The sequence below is a fragment of the Dasypus novemcinctus genome, chromosome 17 (genome assembly GCF_030445035.2).
Source record: "Dasypus novemcinctus isolate mDasNov1 chromosome 17, mDasNov1.1.hap2, whole genome shotgun sequence".
In the NCBI taxonomy this organism is placed as follows: Eukaryota; Metazoa; Chordata; class Mammalia; order Cingulata; family Dasypodidae; genus Dasypus; species Dasypus novemcinctus.
The window spans coordinates 79954230-79973016 of record NC_080689.1 but is presented as its reverse complement, the minus strand read 5'-3'; the positions used below and the strand labels follow the sequence as shown (position 1 = coordinate 79973016).

General features: G+C 38.8%; 1 protein-coding gene across 1 annotated transcript in view; it reads left to right on the top strand.

The window, feature by feature from the left end:
- IMMT (inner membrane mitochondrial protein) overlaps positions 1 to 18787 on the top strand; it is a 43710-nt gene that overhangs the window by 12627 nt on the left and 12296 nt on the right. Inside the window, exons 2-9 of the mRNA XM_071208951.1 lie at positions 3404 to 3477; positions 4237 to 4426; positions 7106 to 7217; positions 8997 to 9134; positions 9483 to 9578; positions 12051 to 12187; positions 16560 to 16663; positions 18129 to 18264. Of these exons, the coding sequence (XP_071065052.1) occupies positions 3404 to 3477; positions 4237 to 4426; positions 7106 to 7217; positions 8997 to 9134; positions 9483 to 9578; positions 12051 to 12187; positions 16560 to 16663; positions 18129 to 18264 (987 nt within the window). The remainder of the gene's footprint in view (positions 1 to 3403; positions 3478 to 4236; positions 4427 to 7105; positions 7218 to 8996; positions 9135 to 9482; positions 9579 to 12050; positions 12188 to 16559; positions 16664 to 18128; positions 18265 to 18787) is intronic.

The following is an 18787-nucleotide window of genomic DNA, read 5'->3' as shown; positions in this document are numbered from 1 at the left end:
AAGATAAACACATCAATCAGTAGAGTAGAACTGAGAATCCAGAAATAAATCCTCACCTGTAAGGTCAACTGGTTTTTGACAAACCTTCTAGGACAAAACAGTCTCTTCAACAATTGATCCTGGGAGAACTGGCTATCTATAACCAAAAGTAGGGAAGAGGACCCGTATTTCACTCCTTATACAAGAATTAACTCAAAATGGATCAAAGACCTAAATGTAAAAGCCAGGACCATAAAATTCCTAGAAGAAAATGTAGGGAAACATCTCAGAGCCTATGCACCTGCAATAAGAACAAGGCCTAGAGTAGCATTGTGCCTGGGGGTTTCCTCCTGACAGCCTTCATGTTACTCAAATGTGGCCACTCTCACAGCCAAACTCAGCGTGTAGATGTGATGCATTCCCCCCAGCGTGGGACACGACGCCCGGGGATGAGCCTCCCTGGCACCGAGGGATCACTACCACATACCAGCTGAAGAAGCAACTAGAAAATGACCTTGAATTAAAGATTCAATGCGGAACAGCAGAATATACCTGTCTACATATAATAACATGACTTCGGGAAGCGGTTTGACCTAATGTAAGGGGGAAATGGAAAGGAGAAATGAGATTATAAGGCTGTGAGTCTCTAAAAAAGAGTCTGGAGGTTGTCAGAAGGAATACCCCTATGTACAACTGAACAGAGTCTAAGAGACAGATAAGGTAGATACAACCCCAGGTATTGGTCCTTTTGAGGGATAAAGAGACCCACGGGTTCTATGGTCATGGCAGAAGGGGTTCACTGCCATGACAGATGGCCCTTCTTTGGAGCTGGTGTTTCTGCGTGATGGAAATGGACTCAGAGGGGATCTCTTTTCACAAGACTTGCATGCTACTTTATTGGAATTGTAGTTGGTGCTGGGTTTAAGATATATGTAGGGGATTTGAATCTCTGGACTGATAATATGACATCCAGGCCCAGAGCCTCAACAGACTTCAGCTCCTACACTTTGACTTATTGGACTTACTCCACTCAGCTAACATGGAGTTGAAGAAGGTCAACCACCACAACATGGAGCCTAGAGTGTCTACAACTAGAAGCGGGAAGAGTGCATCCAGTACCCATGTGCAATCTAAGCCCTCACTTGACATAGGTGTGCAATGGACACAACCAATCCAATGTCCACAGAGAAAATGTGGAATGGGTGTGGGAACGGCAGCTATGGGGGCTGCTGGGTGTGGGGAACGGGAGGAAGAGATGAGATGTGGAGGCGTTTTCGGGACGCGGAGTTGTCCTGGATAGTGCTTCACGGACAATTACGGGACACTGTAGATCCCCCCAGGGCCCACTGGATGGAACGTGAGAGAGTCTGGGCTATGATGTGGACCATTGACTATGGGGTGCAGTGATGCTCAGAGATGAACTTACCAGGTGCAATGGATGTATCACGATGATGGGAGAGAGTATTGCTGTGGGGGGAGTGGGGGGCGGGGGCGGTGGGGTTGAATGGGACCTCATATATTTTTTTTAATGTAATTAAAAAATAAATAAATAAATATTAAAAAAAAAACAACATCTCAAAGATCTTGTGGTAGGTGGTGGTTTCTTGGACCTTACACCCAAAGCACATGAAACAAAAGGAAAAAATAGTTAAATGGGACCTCCTCAAAATTAAACACTATTGCACCTCACAGGACTCTGTCAAAAGGGTGAAAGGCAGCCAATTCAATGGGAGAAAATATTTGGAAATCACATGACTGATAAGGGTTTAATATCCATAATATATAAAGAGATGCTACAACTCAGCCAGAAAAAGACATGATCTGATTTTAAAATGTGCAGAAGACTTGAATAAACATTAATACAAATGGCAAAAAAAAAAAAAGCACGAAAAATGTTCAACATCTCTAATGATTAGGGAAATACAAATCAAATCTACAGTGAAATATCATTTCACACCTATCAGAATGGCCACTATTAAAAAGACAGAGAACTACGAGTGTTGGAGAGAATGTGGAGAGATAGGAACACTTATTTACTGTTGGTGGGAATGCAGAATGGTACAGCCACTGTGGAGGACTGTTTGGCAGTTCTTAAAGAAGTTGAATATAGATTTGCCATGTGACCCAGCAATACCATTACTGGGTATATACATAGAAGAATTTAAGAGCAGTAACCCAAATAGATATCTGCACACCGACGTTCATAGTGGCATTATTCACGATTGCTGAAAGTTGGGGAAATCCCAGATGTTATGTACATCAACTGATGAATGGATAGACAAACTGGTGTATTATCACCATGCAATATTATGTAGCTGTAAGAAGAAACGAAGTTGTAAAGCGTATGACAAGGATGAACCTGAACGATGTTATGTGGAATGAAGCAAGCCAGACAAAAAAGGACATACACTGTATGATTGCACTACTATGAACTAAATAAATTGTGTAATTTCATCGAGTTACTAACTTGAATATGGGTCAAAGAAAATAAAATGACTAGATAATAGAAAGCTGAGGGTTAACTAGTACAGATTTGGTAAAAGGGATGTCTGTTAATCTTTGGGGGGAAGGAGGTGAAAGCCTAAAATAATTTGTAACTAGCAGTACTATTATGTGGGTATGAAAGTGGTTTAAGGGGAAAGTCTAAGGTCATGTATATTACTACAACACGTATATTACTAACATGGAACTGAGGACCATAGTAAAACTGCATGTGAAATATGAATATGGATAAAATTGCATATGTAAGACTTTTTCTTTGAAGCTGAATAAATGTATGTTAATTGTACAAAATATTAGTATCAACATTATGCTAAGTGAAAGAAACCAGATACAAAGTATTACATGTTATATGATTCTATTTATATAAAATGTAAATATAAATCAATGTACAAAGATGAAATTAGATTGTTGGTTATGTAGGGCTGGGGAAGGAATGTTAAGGTGTGTGGAAGTTTTTTGGAGTAATGAAATTGTTCTAGAATTTTTTCAGGTGATGAACATACAACATTGTGATTATACTAAAAGCCATTGATTATATACTTTGGTTAGATAGTGTGGTATATGAATATATCTCAATAAAACTGCTTAGTAAATAAATAATTGTGCCAGAATAGCCAGAAATAGCAGTTTTGTACAGTAAGGGAAATAGACTGAGAGGTGAATAACTTTGTCTGTTTTTTCATTATTACTATTATTCATGAAATAAAGAAAATGCTCTAATAATGATTGATGTGATGAATGCACAACTATGTGATATACCAGATATCACTGATTGTACACTTTGGATGAATTGTATGCCTAATGAATATGTATCAGTAAAATTGATTTGATTAACAAAAAGATTTTATTTCTGAGTTACCAGCCCCCAGAGCTCCCCAGTTTCCTTTAAATGTATTGATTGTGATGTTTTCTCTTTCTTTAGAATTGTCTCTGTGGGAAGTTTGTTCTCCGTTCCTTGCGACCATGCCGTAGATACTCAACTTCAGGCAGTTCTGGGTATGTAGTATGTCTCCTTGTAACAAGGCTGCTAGGTGTGTATGTGTGTAAGTGTATGAGTATGTGGTTTCCTTGAGTATGGGAAGAGCTAGCTTCTGTTCTTTGATGGGTACGTATAATGAAGCTTTTCTATAATATCTTGGAGTACCTTCTAGACTGTTATTTGTAGGTGAAGAATTTGTTGTAATGCTCATTTTGTTTCTTTCATACTTGGATAGTACTCAAAGCAGAATCCATTTCATGTGCTGTGTTTCATTCTGTAGCAAATAGATTTGTATCTGGATTTCAGCATAATGTGTCTTAAAAATGTTAGCTCTATTTGGTATATTATTATCATATTTTTGTAAAGGGATTATTTTGTATTTTTATAACTATTTATTATGGGAGAGGAGCTTTAAAAGTTAGTGATAGTTCTTTTTGGGTTCAGAGGAAATCTCATGATTGTGAATATCTCGTTCTAAGCATTAAAAGATGAATTGCTTCATTCTTTCTGTCCTAGATAGTACCGTTTGATTTTTTTTTTTAAATTTTTGTTATACATAAATAAATGTTTTTCTATTGCAGACATGTTAAAAAAACACATCAGGGAAAAAAATTTAAAAAAGCACATCAGGGAAAGGTGATGTGCAGCTGTGGTGATATGATTGGCTGCTGTGTTAATCAGATGGTAGAACTCTTTTAAGTCTTCAGTTTGTCTAGGGAATTTTAGATTTAGGGGAGCCAAGAAATGGAATTATGTTTCCTATTTCTTTCACTTAGGCTGACTGCTGGCAAAATTGTTGGAGCTGGCCTTTTGTTTGTTGGTGGAGGTGTTGGTGGGACTATCCTGTATGCCAAATGGGATTCCCATTTCCGGGAAAGTGTAGAGAAAACCATACCTTACTCAGAGAAAGTATTTGAGATGGTTCTTGGTTCCGCACCTTATAATATTCCATTGCCAAAGAAGCCGGTAAGAGTTTTAAATGTTTCAATTTCTCATGCAAAATAATTTTAATAAGTTTTTTCATCTACAAAGTATTTTATATGTGCAATTCAGGAGACCACACCAGATGTATGTTTCTCAGTTCTCTTTAAATTGAATTCTTATTAATCTGTTCAGGTGGATTTTTATCCCCATGGAATCCTGTAAGTGTGTTCATCTAGTATGTGCCACATAGAAAATAATTGTGGAACATGTGAGGCTAAATAGAGAGGGCTGTTCAGGGGAGGTGACCCTGGCTGCCCTGTGGCCTGAGGGTCTGGGGTCAATTCACACCTTTGTAGCTGCCTGGTTCTGACTTAGAACACCAAACCATACATGTTGAATGATCCAGGCACAGAGACACATAATAATTAATAATGGTTCCTTTTAGACCACAAAACGGTGTCACGGAATTTTGACCTACATACTTATTGGTTGGCAGGAATATCTTTCAGTAAACTAACTTTGTGCATATCTTTAGAGGTTCACCTTTTTTCTCCCAAAAGAGATTTATCTCTGAATTACAATAGTAGTTAGTGTTTGAATTTTTACCATTCACTCAGCATTCTACTGCTGTGCATTGTTAACAGTTTGTTGCTTTCAGAAACATGGATTTAACGTGTTGGTAGCTCCTTTAGTGCCAACTTTGTTATTTAGGCATAGACAATATTGAGAGAAGATAACCTAAAATCCTCTGGATGGATGTGGAATAACACTTGATAAATAGAGACAAATAGTATCTTCCTGGATGGAATTTAATGTCATAAAATGCCATTTTTCTCAAATATAAATATTTTTGGGAGAAATATGTGTACATATAATTGAGAGAAATGATAACTTATGATAAACATCTGCATGCTCAAATCTAGTAAGAATTCAAATGGGTTTTTCTGGAGGGAGTGAAGTGAGGAACCAGACAAGGTGATTTTGCAGTTCATCCAGAAGAATAAATGATGTGCAAGATTTGCCATGAACATTTTGAAAAAATATAGTTGGGGTTCAGTTGGGAGTCAGAGGATACTTGCATTTCCAGGATTAAAGTTATAATCCTACTTTAATGAAACAGTAAATTCTTGGCAAGTAGTACAAACTAGAGGAACAGAATATCTGGGTCCGGAAATAGGTAATATAAATAGCTAGCTATATATATGTGTGTATACATGTATGTGTATGCATACAGTACACACACATTTCTGATGCGAGCATGCATTGCTAGAACCTTAAGGAAAAGTGAATCTGGTAATACCTGTTAAAAATATATAACTCCTTTGACCCAGTACTTCCTCTTCTGGGAAACTGTCTATAGAAATCACACTCCGGTATTTTTCATTTGTATGGACAAGATTGTTTATTGTTCTTGTTTATAGTGACAAAACAAAACAGGAAATGTTAGGATATCATGCAACTAAAAAGAATTGCATGACCTAGAAGAATATCCATGAGCTATTGCTAAATGGAAAATCAAGGTACCTAGTGATTTGTACAATGTGACCTTGTTTTTGGTTTGTTTAAAGAAATGAAGAATTATGTGCGTATACACCTGAGTGTATTGATACATATTAATAAGGCATACAATTTATCCAAAGTGTACAGTCAGTGGTATTTGGTATAATTACGTAGTTGTGTATTCATCTCTACAATCATTATTAAAGCATTTTCATCAAGCTCTGTTTCCCCTGCTGTACATAGCTGCTATTTCTGGCTATTGTTACACAATTATTTGATTTATTAAGTAGTTTTATTGAGATACATTCACATCCCATATGATCTATCCAAAGTGTGTAGTCAGTGGATTTTAGTATAATCACAATGTTGTACATTCAGTACCTCCAAAATTTTAGAACAGTTTCATTACTCCAAAAAGGAAGACTCCATACCCCTTAGCATTCCTTCCTTAGCCCTATACAACCACTAATTGGGAAGTTGCAGTTGAATTGTTGAAGATTTTCTGCCTACACATATCTAACAGGATTAGATTATACTTATAGAAGTGAATGATATATAATGTATGATGTTAGATATCACATGTTAGATGTCACACACATGCATTTCTTTATGTTGAAAGCTGAGAACCAAATCATATTGTTACCCAGATTTTGTTTGACATCTCATGAAGCATTTGTGTATTTTGATATATACAGGTATGAGTCCCTTTCTCTAAGAACAGTGTATCCAAATTACACATGATTTTGCTGAAATAATATTGATGTTGTATTTTTCTTGAGATATGGTTACCATACAGACAGCTATTTCCAATTGACAGGCCCTTCCAATCTGGCACCACATCTCTTGGTGAGAAGGTGATTTATTGCAAGTATATAAGCAAAGAACTGGGGGAATCGTCCCAAAACCAGTTCAAACTGAAAATGGGCACTAGGGTTTTTATAGGGAGAAAAAAAAAACGGAGGGGGGTGGTTAACATCATCTACTATATTAGTTAATCTAAGAGAAACCTTTGGTAGTACTAAAATATGGTCTAATCGTACTGTATTTTTTGAGTAAGGATGACTTCTCAGTGTAGCTAATAAAATATGTTCTTAAGCATTGCTGACTTTAAGTTAAAATCCTCAAAGACCTGGCTTTTGAAATACTACAGATTGCTGTATGCTACTTTTTTTTTTTTAAACAGTATTATATCTGAAATGTTACATGTTTTTCATTTCCAAGATTCAGTCTGGTCCACTAAAAATCTCTAGTGTATCAGAGGTAATGAAAGAATCTAAACAGCCTGCTGCACAACTCCAAAAACAAAAGGGAGATGCTCCAGCTTCAACAACAGGTACCTATTGTTAGAATGTGTTTGTACCCACAATCAAAAGGGGGTCTGTCCCCCCCAGGAGACACTCTCATGGTTCCTCCCTTCGGTATTCCCACCTGTCGTTTCAGGGATTGAGTGGCCTGTGGAATTGAGCTTTATTGTGAACACTCTTTGGGTGGTGGTGGTGCCACGAGGTGTCTTACCTGCAACAGACTGTTTGTTTTTCCTCTCTACCTTTTCCCCCTTACTCCTAGCCTTTACCCACCTTGGGTTTTTTTTCCAGGAGGTACTGGGAATTGAACCCAGGACCTCAAATGTGGGAAGCAGGCACTCAACCACTGGGCTGCAACTGTTCCCTGCCCCCCTTTGGATTTTAAGCTTCATCCTCTCTACCTCTTTTCTACCTTTTCACCAGTTCATCTTCCTTCCTTTTCCTCTAGTCCCTCCAGATGTTTTTTTTTACTTTCCTAACTTCCCAGATATCTCACCCTAACTTACAGCACTTAGTTAGCTCTAACTTGTTCAATGTACATTTCTCCTTATTACTTCTGTTCTTGCTATTACCCTCTTTCTTTCCTTCAGCAAATATTCACGCAGTGTCTATTACATGCCATGCATTATTCTAGGCCACTAGGGATGTAGCAGTGAACGGAGTAGTAAAAAAAATAGTCTGCCAGTGTTCCCTGGTGGGGGTGAGGGGAGAGAGCTCATTTACAAATAAACAAGTAAAACATGTAAGATGTCAGACAGTGATAAGTATGGGAGGGAATATTGCAGTTTTAAATGGAGTGGGTGAGGAAAGCCATTTGCGCACAGGCTAGAAGAAGATGAGGTCATAAGTCATGTCAGAGGCTGGTGGGCAGAGCATCCTAGGCAGGAGGACTCGCGAGTGCAGAGGCCTGGCACAGCCAGGCAAGGAGCGGGCGAGGCTGGGGCTGAGTCAGGGAGGGAGCAGAAAGCCTGTCATGGCACCCCGGGAAGCCCCTGTAAGAATTTTTGTTTATGTTCCAAGTGAGGTGGGAAGCCTGGGGGTTCTCAGCCAGGGGAGGATATCTGACATTTGTTTCAGTGGGGTCACTCAGGCTCTTGTGGAAAGCAGATAATAGGGGACCAAGGGCAGAAGCACAGAGACCAGTAGTGGGCTCATCAAAAAGCCAGCTCTTAATTAGGGCCTTTGGTATATTGAGGCATCTTTTTCTCCACTTTATTCCTTTCTTTTTTCCTGTTCCACCTCTAGAATTATTATTCATTTTCCTTTCCCATTAAAACTTTTATTTATAATTTTTAAGCCCTTGATTCCTTTAAAGGCTTTCCTTCCTTAAAAATACATATGTAAAATAGTTTATAACTTGGTTCTGTTCTTCACTAACTCGCCGTCTTCACTGTGAGCTTCTTTGTGTTTAAAACTGTCATCCTAATCCTGCTCATACCTCCTTATCTCTCCCACTCTTCAAAGCAGTTAAGCATTTCTTATTGGGTAATTACTTTCTTTTGTTTCCCTTCTTCATCTTTTTTCCTGTTATTTCTGTGTTGTGTAAATTGTATGTCCACTTATGTTAAGATTTGTTGCTGTTTAGTACTGTTACTAGAAACCTTGCTGCAGGGTAACTAGTGATGGTTAGCGTGCAGGATGCTGACTAGACTTCCTTCTCTTGTCCTTTCTCAACCATTGTCCATTTTGTGTGGGTTTGTAAATGTAATGGGCAGTGCCCCTGTCTATTGGTGTAGTAGGAGTAGATTCCTTTATGTTTCTCTTTCAACCCAGGAAACTATAAATACATGAGTAACATATATTTATAGCACCTACAGAGGCAGCTCAAATTATTTCTGCAGCAGGTGACACGCTGTCGGTCCCAGCCCCTGCAGTTCAGCATAAAGAACCTATCAAACCTGATCAACCTGAACTTGGTGAAGAAAAACCCACACGTGCCACTTCAGGTAGCTTATTTATATTTGCTGTTTTATAAGTGATAAAACATTTATAAATGGTTTGTTCATGCCAAGTGACACCTGCATACTGTGTGGGGCTTAATTCTTCAGACCTGCGCAGGAAATTTTTAAAAATTTAAAGTCTGAATAAATCTTTGGAAACTAGGGAATTAAGAGCCGAGCCTCTCTTTCTTCATTTTAGAATCATTAAGGGTGATGTGATTTTAGAATTCTTAATACAAAAATGTCCTCAGTTGACACAAGTGACAGGTATAAACGATGGGGATTTTATACCCCTGTTAGCTATTGAAATTCTGTGCTGAAATTTGATTTCCTCTTGTTTGCTTTTGCTGCAAGAGGAAGCATCTTCATCTTCTGTAAGAGAGCGACCACCTGAAGAAGTTGCAGCTCGCCTTGCACAACAGGAAAAGCAAGAACAAGTTAAGATCGAGTGTATGTGAACCAGACAGCTTCTCAAGCACTTGGGATCATCTCTACAAGTTGCTCTCTTTTTAAACCATCAGCACATATTTTTCATACATCAGCTTGTTCTTTCTTTCCTTAGTGCCATGACTCTATTCACCACCTTATTTCATCATTTGTTGTTTTTTCCATCTGAACTTCAGTGACCCAAGTGACAAGGAACATTTCTAATGTATAATTGTTGAAAATTCAAAAAACAAAATCATGTATTTTCTTCATTTGTTATTGGACTTAGTGCTGAAGATTCTCTATACTTGGGAACAAGTTTGTTATTTACGCTTTGGCAGGTTGCCTGAGTCTTTTAATTGGCAAGCTCATGCGTTAGCTGAGTGACTCAGAATGGCTCAGACTGGCTTATTACCTGGCTTCTCGAGTCCGTTACCCAGCCTCTGGTGTCCCACTTCTCTGTCTTTGGTGGGGTGGAGTAAGCTACATGTTGCTGGTTTCCAGGTCACTGAAGCATATTCTTTTTTAAGTTTCAATTTCAGGTTTTTTGATGGCTTAAAAGAGAATTAGGTATCTTAAAAATGTATTTTCCTGTCTTAAGGCACATGAACCATCATCTGTTGTACTATGCTGCAGTATATTAATATCTTTGGAGGCAGTGGGGTATATAGCTTTTTGCTGGACAGAGAGCTGTTTGTTCTTAAGGCAGCTATCTACCTACCCCACCCCACCACCTTGCTTATTTCTGTTTGCCGACCTCTCTTGAGTGGATCCTCTTTCCCTTCTAATTTGTTGGATTCTGATCTACTCTGAGGAACCAGGTTTGTTAGAATTGCATAAAAGAATAGAAGGGACAGAATAAGCATAGAGCATAGGTGATAGTTTATTAGTTTGCTTGAATAATTGCTTTTTTCGTGTTTTTTGGCTTTCTTCTGAGTTCTTGGCCATGTTATAAATGACATAATAAGTCATTATATTTTAATAAGTGAAATATATTTCAAGTAAGTGAAATATTTCTGTCCTTTTATTCCTGCTTCTTCATTTTCCTAAATTCTCTACTGCTTCAAATTGAGATCACTTTTTTCTTTTATTCATATTTGCCTTTGTCTTTCACTCTTCTCCCTTTCTTGCCTGCACAGTTTGAAGTAAGGTATGAATTTCAGATGGATACATGGACTGTTTAATCATGCTGTTTTTCCTTTGTCCAGTTCCTCTATTCATTTTGGATAGAGTGAAAATGGTCAGGATTTCATCTATCACTCCCTTATTTCCTCCTATATTTTACTTAAGAAAGGTGTGTGTGTATGGTTTTTATGGAGGGTCAGTCTGAAGAGGCTGAAGCTTCGGCAGCCTCCCTGCAGACCGTTTCCAGGAGTGTGTGGGCCTCTGGCAGGTGGCTCTCTGTTGTCTGCACTTGGACTTCCCACCGTTAACACAAGCATGTCATGGGAGCCAGATAGCATATTTTCTCTCTTCAGCCCCTTTCTCTCTTTATTTTGCCTGCCTCTCCACTTTGAGCTCACATTTATTTGTTAGTATTTTCTTATGATTAGCTTTCTCCTTTCATCTGTGTGGCGTAGATACCACTTGTGGTTCATTAGGTTCCATTTGTTCATCTTTCTTCAAAACTTCCATTAAATTCTGCTTAGGCTTCTTTTGCTCAAAATCACCTTTTGTTTTTGTCTCAGCTGTCAAATATATTTTCTCTTTTTTTGTTCATGTCCAAAATTATCATCTTACTAATCTACCACTGGCCTTTCTTCAAATGACCATTTTTCCATTTTACTGTATTATCAGAAATTATCACTTGCTTTACTCTTTTTCTATTTTAAGGCTTTCTTTGTGATACTCCTTAAGCAGCTTCCAGCAGTTTGCTTTTGTACATTGTTGTTTTTATGGAAAAACACTGTTTCCAAGCTACCTTTTTTTGTTTGCATGCTTTCTTTTTTTTCTTTCCTTTTGTTTGTCTGTTATCCCCTTATATCTTGGTGATAAAAGTATTTTGCTGTGAGTATCCCTTAAAAAGAAAAAAAAAAATGCTAGTGGCTGTGCTTCACTGATAGCCTCAAACAGAGAAAAGGGAGTGGAGTGTCCTGAACCTTGTTCTTCCCTTCTGGAATATGCTAGCCTCCTTTAAGCAAATCTTTTTCTTAAAAAAACCCCCAGACCTCCCTGGGGTGGGGTGGGGTGGGGGAGTACCAAAAAAACCCAGCCTTTCATTTTCAAAAATATTCATATATACATAAGAGTAGAAATAGTGTAATAAACCCCCATATGTTCATCCAGATTCATTAATTATCAATATTTTTCCATACTTTTAATTAAAACTTTGATTCTCTAGATTTGGGTTTTATTTTTTTTATTTTTATTTTTAATTGGGGGTGTGTGAATTCAGTGGCAGAGTCAATAAGGGAAGAGAAAAGCTTTAAAATAAAAGCCATGCAGTGGGGGAGGGGGCGCCAGGGCTCTGTTTCCTAACTGTTCCTTCTCTTGCAGCTCTAGCCAAGAGCTTAGAAGAGGCTCTGAGCCAGACTTCTCGGACCACTCTGCAGGCAATTGCAGCTCAGAATGCTGCGGTGCAGGCTGTCAACACACACTCCAATATATTGAAAGCAGCCATGGACAATGCTGAGGTGAGCCGGAGACTGACTAGGCCTGAATTATTCAATAGATTGATTTCTTCCTCCTGGTGTGGCTTTCTCTCACTGAGCCAGGACAGTTCAGAGGAATTAACTTAAAACAGGAAAACAACACCTGGGGCAAAAGAAAATTTATGAAGGTCCCTTTATTTTATCTCTCAACACTTACATGGCACAATAGGAATTCATTCAAATTTGTTTTCATAAGAGTACTTGGTTGTTTTTGTTGCTGTTTGCTTATTTCTGTTTTTTGGCTTTAAGACTACCAGCCTTTTTTTAAAAAATAAACTTTTTATTTTGATAAAATTTTAGGTTGACTTGCATTTGTAAGAAATAATACAGAAAGTTGTATCCCAAAACTCCACTATTTAAAATGCTTATAATATTTGTATAACTTACATCAAACACTTCAAAGAATAATGGCATTGATTTAAAAATGTAATACTGGGACTCAGTAACTCAATAGATTTCCTTTATAATTGCATTCATTTATTCAACATATAAAATGTGTGTTGATACCAAGTCATATAAAGAGTAAAATAAAAATAAAGTAGTTTCATAAACCATAAATCTTACGGACCAGTTTCATGCATGATCAGTAAAATCCCTTTGCCATCATAACTATGGATATCAAAAATTTAAACACACTTCACATTGGTTCAGTCGTTTTGCACATGCATCATAAAAGAGTTAAGTAGATCTCTGATGCTAACAGCATAAAGCTGTTGAAAACTTATGAAATTCTGTTTTATTTGAAGTTCATGAAAAAAAATTAAAGTATCAGGGTTCAGTCAGGAACTACAGTGGGAACTACAGAAGATATTTAATCTGCTGGTAACTAATGAGTTGAAGTCTGGAAGTGTCATGATACCAGGGAGTTGGGTTGGATCTTAAGTGGACCTGTGTCCTTTGGAAGGACCCTGATTAGAAGCTTTAAATAGTGATTGTATCACTGTAGTGCAAGACTTTTTTTGGAAGACTATTTCCTCTTCCCCCAAAATACATAATAGGTAATCCATGTGGAATAGACATATAAAATCTATTGTGTGATCAAGATTTTATAACTAAGGGACACTATATATCATAAGTTAACTAAGATTCAGGAGCATTAACTAATGTTAAAAAATCAGTAAAAATATGTGCATAAGTTTTGAAATGTTAAAAAACAAATTCTGACTTCCATTTCTTCTAAAGCTGCAAGTGTGCGCAGGATCTATAATATGTCCTGAATTGCTTTCTTTCAAAGCAATATTTGGAAATGGTTGGGCTTGGCTTGATTGTGGGGGAACCTGATACACCTTTTACAAGGCAGGCTTTTCCCTGAGCCTCCGAAAGCAGGAAATGCCTTCAACAAAGACACATTTTGGCCCCTGGAGATAACAGTGACGCTTTGGATTTAGGTCAGCTGTGACAGGCTCTTTTAATAGAAGATTAGGTTCTAACAGCATGTCACAGTCTTGGGAAATTTGTAATATATGACTAGAGTGTGATATTCATATGGCCCAAACCAGCATCCTTTCTTGATGCATTTTATTTAGCAGGATGACTAATGTGTGCATTCACTGAAACATCATCTTCATCAGTCATGTCAATTTGCTTTGTCACCTTGCAGCAATTTCTGTAAAATATAAAAACAAAGTGAAACACAAAGATAGAAGAAAAGTACCAAGTATTTCCTCTAAAAGCAGGGATTCCTAACCTGGAGTTGGATCTGGGGATAGAAATCAGGGGGGCTATTGAACCTCAAATTGTAATATCAGTGCATTTCTTTCAAGTTTGAATATTGGGAACAAATCACTTAGCAGTTCCTTTGACTTTGTCACTGATAGAATGCACAGATATTTTCATATCACATTATAATGCTTGGAGATGCCTTGAAATAACATTTATACTCATATCTACTTCTGAATTAGGGTATTTATTAGACCTATGAATCAATTAAATCTTGATTATATACTGTGTTCATAAGCATATACATTACTCTTTCACAAAATTAAAAGAAAATATTTTGTAACTGTACTTCAGTATAATTGAGTTCCTTTGTAATTAGTTGTAGTTTCTTTTTTTTTTTTTTTTTTAAGATTTATTTATTTATTTAATTTCCCCCCCTCCCCTGGTTGTCTGTTCTTGGTGTCTATTTGCTGCGTCTTGTTTCTTTGTCCGCTTCTGTTGTCGTCAGCGGCACAGGAAGTGTGGGTGGCGCCATTCCTGGGCAGGCTGCTCTTTCTTTTCACACTGGGCGGCTTTCCTCACGGGCGCACTCCTTGCGCGTGGGGCTCCCCCACGCGGGGGACACCCTTGCGTGGCACGGCACTCCTTGCGCGCATCAGCGCTGCGCATGGCCAGCTCCACACGGGTCAAGGAGGCCCAGGGTTTGAACCGCGGACCTCCCATGTGGTAGACGGACGCCCTAACCACTGGGCCAAAGTCCGTTTCCCTGTAGTTTCATTTTAAGCTTTAAAAATAGTGTTACTCTGAGAAGCTTTCTGTGACTGTGGCAACATCCAGTGGGGTAAAAAGGGTAACTCTTCCGTAAGGGGGCTTGGTTCTTTAAACTCTCTGTTGATAATAAATGTCCATTTAAAATGGAGACCATTCTGGTTGTCACTGGAAACAGAGGGGAGACTTGGTGCTGAAGGAGCGTTTTGAAAGACTGAAACCAGAGTGTCCTACTTTTGCTGAGTTCTCCTTGCAGAGTAGCAAGCCGAAATACTTAGATTCCTAAGAAGGCAAAGGACCCACGAGTCGGTACCCAAGGCCCAGAGCCACCTTGCTGAGGCAGTCATCTCAGCAGGCAAAGCCCTAGCACTGGCCCTGTTTGGATGTTATGAAATAAAATTATTGAAATAATTCTGTTGTTTTTTCTCCAAGCAAAATATTTTACTCTTTGGTAATGGCAAAGGGTGCTGATGAAAAATACCAGAAATCTGCTGGCTTTTATAAAGGTTATTTATTGGGGGTAGAAGCCCACAGTTACCAGGCCATCAAGCGTAAGTTACCTCCCTCACCAAAGTGTTGCCACGTGTTGGGACAAGACGGCTGCCAGGCTCAGGCTTCCTGGCTTCCTCTCTTCCCCAGGGCTTTTCTGCAGGCTCAGTGCTTCTGCTCTCTCCACAAGTCCAGCTGTAGACTATCAGGCGGACAGATTGCTTTCTTCTTGGGGCCTTTTCTCTTTCCTCACGACCAGGCTCCTCTGTGTGCTCACTTCCCAGGGCTCCAGCTCAAAAACTAACCTCCTCTTTGGACCGGTTTCTCTGTGAGTCCCCACCCACCAAGGGGGTGGGCACTCAGCATCCTTCTAATGTGGCCCAATCAAAGCCTTAACCATTATTTAATCAACTAAAAGTAAAACTTCTGAATCCAAAACACTCTAAGATGCCCAGAGGAAAAGACCAGTTTACAAACAATCCAATATTTCTTTTGTGAATTCATCAATAATATCAAACTTCTGTAGGTGCATATTGCAGCTTCTCTCCAGGGTCCCAACTCTGTGTCCTCTGAAGACAGGACACGTGGTGGTATTGCTCCAATCTACATTTTGCAAAAGAGGGAAAATATAAATTGTTGAGACAGTTCCCATAACCTTCTACTCCTTGTGTATTAGATGCAGAGTGGGAGGAGGGTGGACAAGAAAATCCATCTGTGCCCTCAGTGGTTGCAGTTCCTTTGCATCTCTAGCAGTGTCAGCCTCTTGCTGCACTGAAGGTGGTTGTAGTGTTAGAGGTTTGTTCTGTTGTTGTTTTATGCCATGTCCCCTAAGTGTGAGCCAACTCTGTGCTCAAATAAATGGCAATTGGTTCCAATGCTAGAGGAAAAAATGTGTTAGACTTGCCAAGGGGTTTTTCTTTTTGAAATGTAATTCCCATACCATATAATTCATTTCAAGCAAGATTTTTTGACAGTAGATGATTTTCACCTTTAGGGTCACTCTTTAGGATAACATTTTGGAGGAGTAAGGACCCTATATATGTATAAACTTTTCTTCTCATCCTTAAAATATGATTTTGGTAGACCAGCTTGTAATGAAGAATGACATAATCAGTAAACGTAAATCATGAAAATTAAGTGTTCTTAACCTTATCTGGTTCATGCTTCCTTTTGAGAATCTAAGAAAAATATCATTTATCTTCAGAAAATGATTATAGGCACCAGAACACAGGTTTTTGTTAGCATTTAGGGGAGCAGTTGATGGGAGATGGTTCACGGACTCCTTTGAGCCCAGCCGTGAGTCTTAGATGGAACCCCTACTTTAGAGAATTACCTTTGAATTTACTGCCACATGTTTCTATGTTTAATCCTGTGGGCCTATGCTGCGACATTAATAATAGCACTTATTCGTGTTTACCTAATTAACATTTTTTTTTAGATTGCAGGTGAGAATAAGTCTGCTCAGTGGCGCACGGTGGAGGGTGCATTGAAGGAACGCAGAAAGGCAGTGGACGAAGCTGCCGATGCCCTTCTCAGAGCCAAGTAATTACCCTCTGGACTGTTACCATGTAATCAGGGCCTGCTGGTGGCTTTCTTCCCGCTGGTTTTTCTCTGCACTGTCTGTGCAGAAAGAGGAGGCAGAAAAGCCCTTCACTCCACTCCACACTTGTGCTTGGTGGATAGGGGTCAGGAACTGGAGGTTTAGAAAGAGAAAGGGAATAAAATACAATTAGGCTAAAATGAATTTGGCGGAAACTTATATAAAGGGTCTTAGATAAAAATTTTTCTTGGATTATTGCTTAAGTGATGTATCTGTGCAGATTTGTTGAGATTTTGCTATAATTACAGGATTTTTCAGGAGGTGGTTTGGGCACTTTCATCAGAATTTAGAGAATATGACACAATCTGTTTGCCGTATCTGACAAACTAGTGGATATACATAGATCTAGTTTAATGCCACCTCAATTTTGATTCTTGAAGGTTGGCTAAAACTCAGATCAAGCAAGCAAGTAAAGTACAAGATAAACCTCTGGCAATGGAAACCTACATTTGACTTGAAGGTTTTCATCAACAGAATGAAATTGTTACTTGTCACTCAAAATTTTGCTCTTTTCTGTAATAAAATATTTATTATTCATAGGAAACAGAGAAGACTTCTGATAAAGCCAACATGTCTTTTAAAAGATGTTAGACATTGTGCTCAATCAGTCGACCGCAAGTCAGATCTCTGAGTTCTGTGTTTTACAGTGAGCAGACCACAGTCTGCCCGGGCCCTCAGCCATCCTGAGCCCTGAAGGCTCGGAGATCCATCTGCTGTCTCAGTGAGGTCTCTGGCCTCCTCTCTTGCTTTGCCTTCTCCGTGCTTGCTCTCATGGGCAGGAGCGTCGAGCTGCCATTGTGGGCACTCACAGTGTGGCAGGCACTATGCCGTGTCCTCTGTGCCAGCCTCTGAGACGCCCTCCATGAGGGCCGAGAACTGAGCTGGGAGTTTAGTCCAGGCCTGTCTGAGTCTGAAGCTTGTGTCTCTGCTCATATACCGTGCTGTTTCTCTGCTGGTTCACGCTAGTAAATACAGCTTCTGTCCAAGGGTATTTTCAGTTTTTGATGAGAAAAGCTTCTTTAACTATTGACTCTACAAAAGCATTGACTAATTTTTTTCAAATTATATTTCTTTCATAGACTTTTAAAAAATGGGGAGTGAGGTGTGCAGTGGATGTGGCTGAAGCCATTGTGTACCCTCCTCCCACATGGGAGGTCCCATGTTTGGTTCCTGGTGCCTCCTGAAAAAACAAAAACCAAACCACAAGCAAAACAAACAAAAAAACCAACTCAGGGAATCCGATGTGGCTCAGTGGTTGAGTGCCGGCTTCTCACATACAAGATGTCGGGTTCAATCCCTGGCCTCTGATACCTAAAAAAAAAAAAAAGTATGTTGTACTCACCTAAAAATGTAGTTTAATAAATCTGGCAAGGAATTATATTAAGTTTTTGTTTTATTTGTTTCTAGAGAAGAGTTAGAGAAGATGAAAAGTGTAATTGAAAATGCAAAGAAAAAGGAGGTTGCTGGTGCCAAGCCTCACATAACTGCTGCAGAGGGCAAACTTCACAACATGATAGTTGATCTGGATAATGTGGTCCAAAAGGTGTGAATTTCAGGTCTCTTATAATTATTTTCTATTTTAAAAGTTAACCCTTTAGTCAAAGGATTTTAAAGATTCATGAAAATAAGAGTGCTGCCATCTCCCCCCTATCCAGCCCACCTCATTTAAAGAATATTAGCTGTTACTATTTTTAAAAATTTGCCTGGACACCAAGTGGATTTTTCAGTATTGTTAATACTTTCTGTGGGTAACATTTTCAGGCTTGTTATTACCACTTATGACAATTTTAATTTTGTAAGTAAAGGCAAGATGTTCCTGTCTGCACTTGTGTAGTCTATGTGGGTAGTTTCTCATGACCCAGAGGAAGAGGGAATGGGGCATGTAAGATGGGAAAAAGGGTCTACCCATGGTATTTGAATAGGATTGGAAGGAAACAAAGCTAAGGCCTATATTCCTTTTTCTGAGCCTTGGATTGCTATATATGTATTATTTATAATTTACAATCAAACATGAGTGAATGAATGAATTACATTGTTTTTTGGGATGTATTTGGTATTTTTGTTCA